This window comes from Grus americana, chromosome 4 (assembly GCF_028858705.1).
Source record: "Grus americana isolate bGruAme1 chromosome 4, bGruAme1.mat, whole genome shotgun sequence".
Taxonomy (NCBI): domain Eukaryota; kingdom Metazoa; phylum Chordata; class Aves; order Gruiformes; family Gruidae; genus Grus; species Grus americana.
Genome location: NC_072855.1, coordinates 36,320,389 through 36,330,230, shown reverse-complemented (window position 1 = coordinate 36,330,230; position 9,842 = coordinate 36,320,389). Strand labels below are relative to the sequence as shown.

The 9,842-nt window shown below is 45.4% G+C and overlaps 1 protein-coding gene across 1 annotated transcript; it reads left to right on the top strand.

Annotated features, from left to right (window-relative positions):
• The first annotated feature begins 4,619 nt into the window (after nucleotides 1–4,619).
• CDKN2AIP (CDKN2A interacting protein) lies at nucleotides 4,620–9,691 on the top strand. The gene is made up of 3 exons (XM_054825108.1): nucleotides 4,620–4,957; nucleotides 5,069–5,199; nucleotides 5,929–9,691. Exons 1-3 carry the CDS (start codon nucleotides 4,734–4,736, stop codon nucleotides 7,590–7,592), a joined length of 2,019 nt encoding a protein of 672 aa, XP_054681083.1. The 5' UTR covers nucleotides 4,620–4,733; the 3' UTR covers nucleotides 7,593–9,691.
• Nucleotides 9,692–9,842: the final 151 nt, after the last annotated feature.

Genomic DNA, 9,842 nt, shown 5'->3' with positions numbered 1-9,842 from the left:
AGGAGGTTGTAGCCAGGTGGGTGTTGGTCTCTTCTCCCAAGTAACAAGTGACAGGACAAGAGGAAACAGCCTCGAATTGCTCCAGGGGAAGTTTAGGTTGGATATTAGGAAAAATTTCTTCACCAAAAGGGTTGTCAAGCACTGGAACAGGCTGCCCAGGGAAATGGTTGAGTCACAATCCCTGGAGGTATTTAAAAGATGTGTAGATGTGGTGCTTAGGGACATGGTTTAGTGGTGGACTTGGCAGTGCTAGGTTAACAGTTGAACTTGATGATCTTAAAAGTCTTTTCCAACCTAAATGATTCTATGATTCTATGATTCTAAAGGCAAAATAGTATTTAAGCTAGTAATAAAAGCACATACATGTAAAGAAAAATTATTATCAATTAACCTCATCATTTTTACCTTTAGTTTTATCCACTGCAATTACACAATACATTTTCCTCAGTTGAGAAATCTCAGAAGAGTGGATGATTTTGTAATCCGGAGCTGCTTACAGTAGCATAACAAGTTGTGTAACTGTGGCAAAATAAAAACATAGATTTACTCTAACTTCCCTTCCATTGACAAGCCACCATAGTCATTAATGCTCTTTTACCAAGTATTTTCTTTTATTCCAAGGACTAGTTTACTGAACAGTAAGGACTGGCTACCTTGGCACATGCAGGCATGTCTCCCTGGAAGTGCTGTCCCTTGCCTGGCTAGGAGACCTTCAACGATCTGCTCCATCAGAATGCGTACATTATCTTAGGAAACAGCAAAATGTCTCTTTCCCACCCTTCTCCAAGTTGCATTTCTAATGAACTTAAGCCAGGGCTCTCAGGTGTTTACTTATTACTTACAGCAAGGACCAACCTACAGATAGTACCTAGAGGATTTATTGTGCCAGGCCAGTAAGATCCCACTGTTACTGCCTTTCTATGGCAATAACTCTGAGCTTTATCTTTGCATTACTGTGATGTTAAGGGCACACTTCTCATATTAAGCTGAATAAAGAGTGTCACTATATATTAACCTTAACTGCACAGAACATAATTGAACTCAATGGGGCTACTGCCCTCTGTATTTCAGCGGGACTTGACTTTGAAGAAAGAATAATTCACTAGTTTACAAAGGCAGAAATAAACTTTCTTTATTATACAGGAAGTGCAGGTGCAATACTGTGATTATAGACACTGGCATGATTCATCTTGAGATTTTAGTTATATCTTGCCAAAGGAAGCTATTATCAAGCCCAAATGAGTCTAACAACACTACTATCAATGTGGCATTTAGAAGTTCCTTCCCTAGTGGGAACAAAAACATCTCTTTTCTTCCAATATTGAAAATTAAATGCACAGTATTAGCACCATCAATGAGGTGTTTAACTTCAAAATTGCCTTTCCTGGTGAGAATGAAAACGCTACTTGTTTCCTTTTTTTTAAAATTAACAACGTTTTTTCTCTTTTCTACTACCCGCACTTGTTTAATCAACCCAAGACACGGTATGTCTCTAGTGCTCAGAAAGCATTGCGGGTATACACCTACGTTTGTCTGTGCATGCACATGCGTGAGATCCCATGCTCTGGGGCTGGGATCTAGCCTGTTTCCAGTATGATTCAAGCACATAATACTAAACTAGAAAGAATATGTCTGGAAAAAAAACAGAGTAGACAAAAGGCTCGATTTTGGTTTCAGTCATCTTTGTACCAACAACAAGGCTATGTTGATGCAGAAGGTGCACTAGAGAAAATTAACCCCAAATTAACGGCATAAGGTGCCAGAAAGGTACCAGATGATATAAGTTGCTTGCTACAGCCAAAAATGGTTGTGAGCCATTCCAGAAGTGTGCAGGACTGCCCTCTGACTTTTCTCCAGCTGTCACCTATGTTTGTGTTCACACATGTATGGTCAGCAGGCAAAAAGGTGAAATGGCTCTCGGTTCATCTGTCCTCTAAAATTGGGCAAGAAAAAGTTCTCATCAGTCCTTGAGCCACTCTAGGACCAGATAACGTATTAGGCTCTGTAGCTGTGCTGAGTCTCCAACACTCCCTAGAATGACACTTCTGAAGGAGCCCAGGACTCACAGGTGAGTCCATGTAATCTTATGCACCTGGGGTGACCAAGAGCGGACACAAAGCTCTGAGATGTGGAGGCCTACCTCTGATGTTTGGCATCAGGAGCTGTCATTCACCCAGCAACACCAGAATATGACTTCTAGGGATCCCTCTGAGTGTATGGGATTGCCGCCATCACCCTCTGGAGACTAACCCTCTCCAGCTCCTACTCTTACCTGGTATATGACCAGCTCAACAGGGACTAGTCCTTAGTCACTTCACTTGACAGCTCAGATGGTTGTTGAGGAGGACAGGGCATTCAAGGCTGTGCTCTTTGCTCTGCTACCTTTGCAAAAGTACAGGTGGTCCTGCTACAGCTACTCAGGCCTGGTTGAATTACTACTGTCCCTGAGGGGCAGATTTCAAGCCTGGGCAAGTCCCAGCTGGCTTTGTCAGAAAGCAAACTGGTTCACTAAGAGTGTGAACAAAGAGGCTGGCAGCATGTACTATCTTGGCTGGAGTGCAAACTCAAAACTATGTTTGCCAGGGATTCTGCTCACCCTTCCCTTCTAGGGTCTGTATTGACCGTGAAGTCAATGGCATCACAGACTCAGAGGACTAGGAGACAGGCCCACCTCGTTTCTAGGTGGAAACCCTAGTATGACAGATCATGCCCTTCATACATTTGAGCCTACATTACCAGATAACCACTTGCAGGACTGATACAACTAATGCCTGGAAACAGATGGGTAACACTACACTGGCAGTGACCATGGTGCTGTTTCTAAACAAACCCATTGCTCCAGGACACCCACACTAGAGAGTATACAAACTTTCTGCCCTCTTCTTCCTCTACACACAAATACAAAACAATAGTGAGTCTGTCGGGTCCCATCCCACTCATTACTGTTCACTCGCTCTCTGTCACTGAATTATTCCACCAATGCACAAAATAACATCGCGTGGGCTAACCAAGGAAGTGAAGGAAAAGCACTTGTACTCTAACAATAGATACAGAACAAAAGGGTGTTGGACTATTTTTTCTGGCTTAGTTTCCTTAATCACTTCGTTTTGCACCATAGTTAGTTGCACAAGTTTGCACAAGTTAAACCACTACATAATAATTTCTGTGAAGTAAGACATTAAAGTCACTTAAGGAGAAACAGTTCTTCCTTAAATGCAATCTATCTTGTAGTTCACTTCGTGATGACATGTAGGTGTTAAAAACTGAAAACTTAAGCAAACACAGACTTCTAATTCAGGAGGAAAAATCAATACAGCTCTCCTGGGACAGCCCTTCAGAATTCAAAACTCTCTCCTCTGTTGCACTAATTCAGCAAGCACCATCTCAGCAGACCGAAGCTTGTGGGGGCCTACAAGAAAGCTGAAGAGGGACTGTTTGCAAGGGCATGTAATGACAGGAGAAAGGGTAATGGCTATAAGTTGAAAGAGGGTAGATTTAGATTATGTATAAGGAAGAAATTCTTTACTGTGAGGGTGGTGAGGCACTGGCACAGGTTGCCCAGTGAAGCTGTGGCTGCCCCCTCCCTGGAAGTGTTCAAGGCCAGGTTGGATGGGGCTTTGGGCAACCTGGTCTAGTGGAGGGTGTCCCTGCGCATGGCAGGGGGGTTGGAACTAGATGGTCTATGAGGTCCCTTCCAACCCAAACCATTCTATGGTTCTATGATATTTTCACAGCATGCTTATTACTTTTTCACACAGAATTCTCCAACTTGTTTTGAATCAAATTCTAGGGTAAACTTTTGCAACATAAAGACAGCCTACCGAGTTGCATGAGCAATTATCTGAACCCTTTGTAGCCAGCAGCCCTCATACTTAGAACCCCTCATTTAATGTTTCCTCCAAAATGCTACAACAACCCATTTCCTTCCCACTACCTTCCTATCACACGCCAAGGAGGTAAAAACACAAATTGATCTCATGAACTCCGACCTCAGCAAGGCTGGAATGAATGTCAACAGAATGATGAAACAAAACAAAAAGTAATGCTTTTATCAGGCAGAATATAAAGTGGGTAACCATGTCCATACCATCTCTTTTCCCCTAGCATCCCAAAAATGTGAGAGAAGGATGGGGAAACAGGCAGTCTCTCATAGGCTCAAGGGCTGAGGATGGCAGGTGAGCAGCGCTACAGAAGCTTACACTCCTACGAGCCTGAACACAACAATTTGTGTGCAGTATCCACACGCGCACTGTGAGAAATCTCAGGCTTCATCTAGAGTGGGAAAAAAAAAAAAAAGCCAAACCGAACCCAATCCGTGGGCCGTATTCAAACGCCTATAACGGAATACGCTCAAACGGCAGGGAAGCGAGGTGTCTGAAGGGCGGCGTGGTCGCCCGACCCCATCGCCAGCGGGCAACCCTGTCCTGGCTCCCCTCTCGCTGCGCCCTGAGGCACCGCCCCGGCCCGCCACCGCCCGTTGACCGTTAGGGCGGGGGCAGGGTGCACGCGGTTCGTCCTCCGGCCGTTAGCGGCACGAACGCACCCTCGCTCCGCCCCTTCGCGCGCCGCAAAGCAGCCTAGGGCCTCAGCGGCAGGCTATCGCGCGCGCCGGTTGTGAGGTCATCCCGCGCGGCCGGAAGAAGCGGAGCGGAGCGGTTGTTTCCGCTGGCGGGGGGGCGCAGGAAGGCCCCGCGCGCGGAGCCGGGGCAGACGCGGCGCGGGCAGCGGCGGCCATGGCGGCGGGAAAGGCGGCTGCCGAGCCCCTGGGGCGGACGGCGGAAGAGGTGGCTTGGGCGGAGGCGCTGCGCGGGGCCTGCGAGCCCGAGCACCACTGGCGGCACCGCCGGGAGTTCCTGCTGCGCAACGTGGGGGAGCTGCCGGCGGCGGGCAGCGCCCAGCTCCAGCGCCTGGTGTCCCTCTCCATGGTGTGGGCCAACCACGTCTTCCTGGGCTGCCGGTGAGTGCGGGCCGGGGCGGCGGGCCCCGCGGGGGGTCGGGGGGTGCGGCGGGGTGCGGCGCGGCCGGCTGACGGCGCCCTTCCCCTCCTCTCCCGTTATCGCCCCGCCAGGTACCCGCCGCAGGTCATGGAGAAGGCGCTGGAAATGGCCGAAGGCATCCAAGTGACCGGCGCGCCTGTCCGCACCACGAGAGATGAACTGGTTGCCAAGGTGAAGAAAAGAGGCATATCAAGTAGCAATGGTTAGCAGATCATAGCTGTGACAATACATAGGAGTCTAGAAAATGTTGTTTTTTTTAATGTTCTCGGTGTGCCTCGGGCTTAGGAAGTAGTCAAAACAATTCACTTTTTAAACTTTGTTAATCGTTTGCCCTCTCTGCTATCTTTTCTCATATAGTACCTGTAAGCATATAAATAATGTAACGCATAAATGATCTGTTGGTAGTGTAGAGCTCTTCTTTTGAATTTCTACAATTGGTGCACTTTAAGCTGATTCTTTTTTAATATGTTGTAGACCATTGTACTCCAGGTTAAATGTATTCTACTTACTTTGCCTTTAACACTAGTCAGACATTGTTTTATGAGAAACTTAGTTTCTTAAAGAAATTCTTAACATGGTATTTTAAAAGATGTTTTTATTATATTAGCAGACAAAATACAATTTTTATTTTAAGGTTAGATAGTCTATATAATGTACTTTGGTCATTTTTGGTTTGGACTTCAAGAATATATACTTGCCTACAGGACCCAAACCAAAACCTGAGATCTTGCACCTGAGTATTTTTAGGTTTTTGTCAAAAAATACTAAAATATTCCGAAATAGTAGGGTAACACTTGAAATTACAGCCAAACTGTATTCCTAATATATACCTTTTAAATTGCTAGTTTTTAGAAAATAGATAAATTGTCTCTAGATGTATATTTCATAGCACAGAAATTAAAGAGGTTAACATACTTTACTTGTTTTGCAGAAGGGGTAGAGGAGCCCTCCAAGAAGCGAGCTGTTGAGAAAAGCAAAGATTGTAAGGATACTGGAAAGGATACGAAAACAACGAAGGCAGAAGCCACAAAGGAAACAGAGAGCACATTGCCAAAAAAGCAGGAAAAAGATACTACAAGCAAAGATCCAGAAAGCTCCCGGTCAACTTGCAGTTCAAATCAAGAAATGGTCACAGCATCAGACATAGAAACAGAAGGAAAACCTGCTAATGCTGAAAGTACTACTGAGCAAAATCCATCTTCATCTGAAAAACAGTCAGGAGAGAAGCCTTGCTCATATCCATCTAAGGAAAGCAAATGTGAAAATGTGCCGTCACCTGAAAAGAAAACGACAGTAAGTGCGGTGCCACCGGCTGGCAAGAGCGCCCCACAGGCAGCGGTGGTGGCAGCAGCAGTGCCACCAGCTGGCAAGGGCGCCCCGCAGGCAGCGGTGGTGGCAGCAGCAGTGCCACCAGCTGGCAAGGGCGCCCCGCAGGCAGAGGCAGTGGCAGCAACGGTGCCACCGGCTGCCAAGAGCACCCCACAGGCAGAAGGGGTGGCAGCAACGGTGCCACCGGCTGCCAAGAGCACCCTACAGGCAGAGGCAGCGGCAGCAACGGTGCCACCAGCCACCAAGAGCACCTCGCAGGCGGCAGCAGCAGTGCCACCGACCACCAAGAGCACCCCGCAAGCAGCAGCAGTGCCACCAGCTGCCAAGAGCACCCCACAGACAAGTGCTACATTGCTGTCTTCCAAAACCCAAGCGAGTGCCCCACCATCAGTGTCCAAGAGTGGCGCTCAGGCGGGCACCTCCCTGCTGCTGGCCCCCAAGAGTGGCACTCAGGCAGGCACCTCCCTGCTGCTGGCCGCCAAGGGCACCGCAAAGGCGGGCTCCTCGCTCCTGGCCTCCAAGAGCAGCGCCGAGGTGGCTGCCTCGTTGCTGGCAGCTCGGAGTGGTGCTCAGCAGGGATCCTCGCTGCTGACTTCCAAGAGCAGCGCTCAGGTGGCTGCCTCGCTGCTGGCTGCTCGGAGTGGTGCTCAGCAAGGTCCCTCGTCACTGGCCTCCCGGGGCGGAGCTCAGGCAGGTGCTTCCCTGCTGGCCTCCAAGGGTGGCATGCAGGCAGGTTCACCGCAGCTTGCCTCCAAGAGTGGTTCACAGGCAGGTGAGAGCCCTGCTAAGGCTTTGTGCAAACCGTTAACCAGCGAAGATGCAAAGGAAAGACAACCCTTTTTCAACAGACTATACAAAGCTGTAGCCTGGAAACTGGTTGCTGTTGGAGGCTTCAGTCCTAATGTAAATCACGTAGAACTTCTAAACTCATCTATTCAGTCTGTTAAAGCGACGTTAGATGTTGCTTTCGTTCCCCTGAAGGAACTTGCAGACTTGCCTCAAAATAAGAGCTCTCTAGAAAATATTGTTTGTGAACTGAGGTGCAAGTCTGTCTACTTGGGTACTGGCTGTGGTAAAAGTATGGAAAATGCCAAAGCGATTGCTTCAAGAGAAGCTTTGAAATTATTCCTCAAGAAGAAAGTTATTGTGAAGATATGTAAAAGAAAATACAAAGGTAGTGAAATTGAAGATTTGGTACTTCTGGATGAAGAATCAAAACCTTCGAATTTACCTCCAGCTTTAAGAAATCCTCGTGAGATCTTGTAGGAGAGAATCGCTGTTTGTACCGTGTATAGTATTTCAAGACAAGGACTGAGGGTTAATTTTGTACTTTAAAAATGTAGGCTTCCAGGTATTTTGTATTTCTTTCTCAGTTTTGCAAGACAATGATAGTCCTTTCACTTGGTAGCAATTGTATAAAACTTGTTAGATGACAAGTGTGCATTTAAAGGTATGCCTTAATATATAGCACAGTAGTGTGCTGTTTTATTTGCAAAATAGTCTACCTAATTCTTCTATTTTTAATTAAATGATTAAGGTACAATTTGCTGTTTAAAACCCGACAGTTTTGTAATTCTTACGATTTGATGGCAGTGTGCTCAATTGTCTACCATGTCTTTTTTAGCCACATAGAACTATGTATATAGGGACCATAATACTTGAATGATTGAAAGTTGTTTAAAAATTTCAATCAAAAAGTTGAATCATCTGTTTCAGGCGTGTTGCTCATAATGTTCACTGTTCCTCATATTAGGAGAGAAAATAGTTGGTTGACTATTTTTATGGGATGTTTTCGTAACACTCGCAATATAAATGACACCCTGATCCCATTTAACGTTATACTAGCAGGTTAGATCCCGTTTAGCGTTACACTGGTAAATTACCAATTAGCAGTGAAGTCACAGCTGCTTCAGCCACCAAAACTCTGTAAGCAGACTTAATTTATATTGTGAAATATCATTTACAGTTTTTTCAAATAAACATGGATTTCTATACTAAGCATATTTTGACTGCTACTAAAACAATAAAACCTCTGGGATATGCTTTTATAGTACTTTGGTTTTGGCTATTAAATATTCCAGCCATTTCAATAACTTTGTAACACCTTAAGAAAAGCTTTACTTGGAGTGGCTTCAAGGTGTAAATCCCACAAGGGTGAGTTGTTTTCTTTGGATGCGTAGCTGTAATACTGTAAAACTGATAGAGTGGACCTATACAATATGTGTTTCTGCATTGGTAACACTTGCCAAGATAAGCAAAATGAAGATGCTGCTGTCCGCTAGAGACAGCAAGTGCATTGTAAATTGTTCACACTAATTGAGCCTGCCCTTTGCTCCCTTTTTATGCCATGTACTGCATGGTTTGAAGCAAAGAAAGTGGGAGATTACCTTTTATTTTCAATGTTACTGAAATACCTGCACAAACTGCATGTTTTGATATATTGGATAATGACATGTAATTGTAAAAACATAATGTCTTCAGTGCTTTTTTGAATTAATCTTGTCCGGTTACAGTAGTTAGCATCATTTAATGGAGACCTTATACTTGACTGACAGATCTATTGACTGAGTACTACAGGAGTGAATAGGAATTCCTGGGATCTTGGTAGTATATGTATATATATCCACTTAAAGACTTCAATTTCTTTTGTGATTTTGGGACTAAACCACAATGACATTGTTACACTGTACCCTGCGTGATTTTGAACAGCAGCGGCTGTCCAGTCTGTAGCACCTGAAGCCTGCAAGGCTCTCGCACTTCCTGATGGCTGGTGAACTTCCTCCGTCTGACTCCTGTGCTCCTCTGCCCTCGGTCGCCCTTTGCTCTGGTTTGGTTTCTCAGGAGTTCCCCCTCGGTGTTTCTGGAGCACTGCCTGACATTTGGAATGCAATATGTTAAATTCCATCTCACACAGCTTAGGAATCGGTGCGTGCTTTTAGCGTGGAGCGAGTTTCGTGCTGTAGTCAGGAGTTGTGTTCGTGCCAGGAAGGGTGATATCTGTTTTCAAATCCTCACTCTTCAGGTGGAGACACAGAATGACTGTTTTTGTGGGGCAGGAATCTGGTCCTGTGCCTGCTGGGGTACAGCTTTTCTAGCTGTTTGGGCATCTCCAGATCTCCGGTTGAGAATTGCAGCATGTGTTGCAATGTGAAAACCTGTGTTTGCCATCTGTAAAGCGAAGCTCACAGTATTTACTGACCTCAAGGGGTATTAGGGTAACTGTGTTAAAAGGCTGAGGTGCTAGATTCCTTTTTTTAAAGTCCTGACTTAAGCTTACTTTTTTAAAAATTTTTGAATGTTATTCCTCTTTGATGTTTGGTTGTGATTCATTAAAGGATGAGTCTGTAGCTACTCTTAATAGAAACTGAAAGTTGAAGTGTGTTATTTTTATTCCACATTCTGCATGGAAAGCAGCTCAACAAGCAGATTCTAACATACCAGTAAATAAGCATTATTAACATTTCATTACCCCCAGAGGAAGAAAGAAAGAATTCTGAAGAACTGGCTGTGGCAAGA

What these genes read in the sequence shown, in the direction of transcription:
- CDKN2AIP (XM_054825108.1), top strand. Translation starts at nt 4,734, where the DNA reads ATGGCGGCGGGAAAGGCGGCTGCCGAGCCCCTGGGGCGGACGGCGGAA. An exon ending in CACGTCTTCCTGGGCTGCCG is followed by an intron (nt 4,958 to 5,068) that starts GTGAGTGCGGGC and finishes TCGCCCCGCCAG; the next exon opens with GTACCCGCCGCAGGTCATGG. An exon ending in AGGCATATCAAGTAGCAATG is followed by an intron (nt 5,200 to 5,928) that starts GTTAGCAGATCA and finishes CTTGTTTTGCAG; the next exon opens with AAGGGGTAGAGGAGCCCTCC.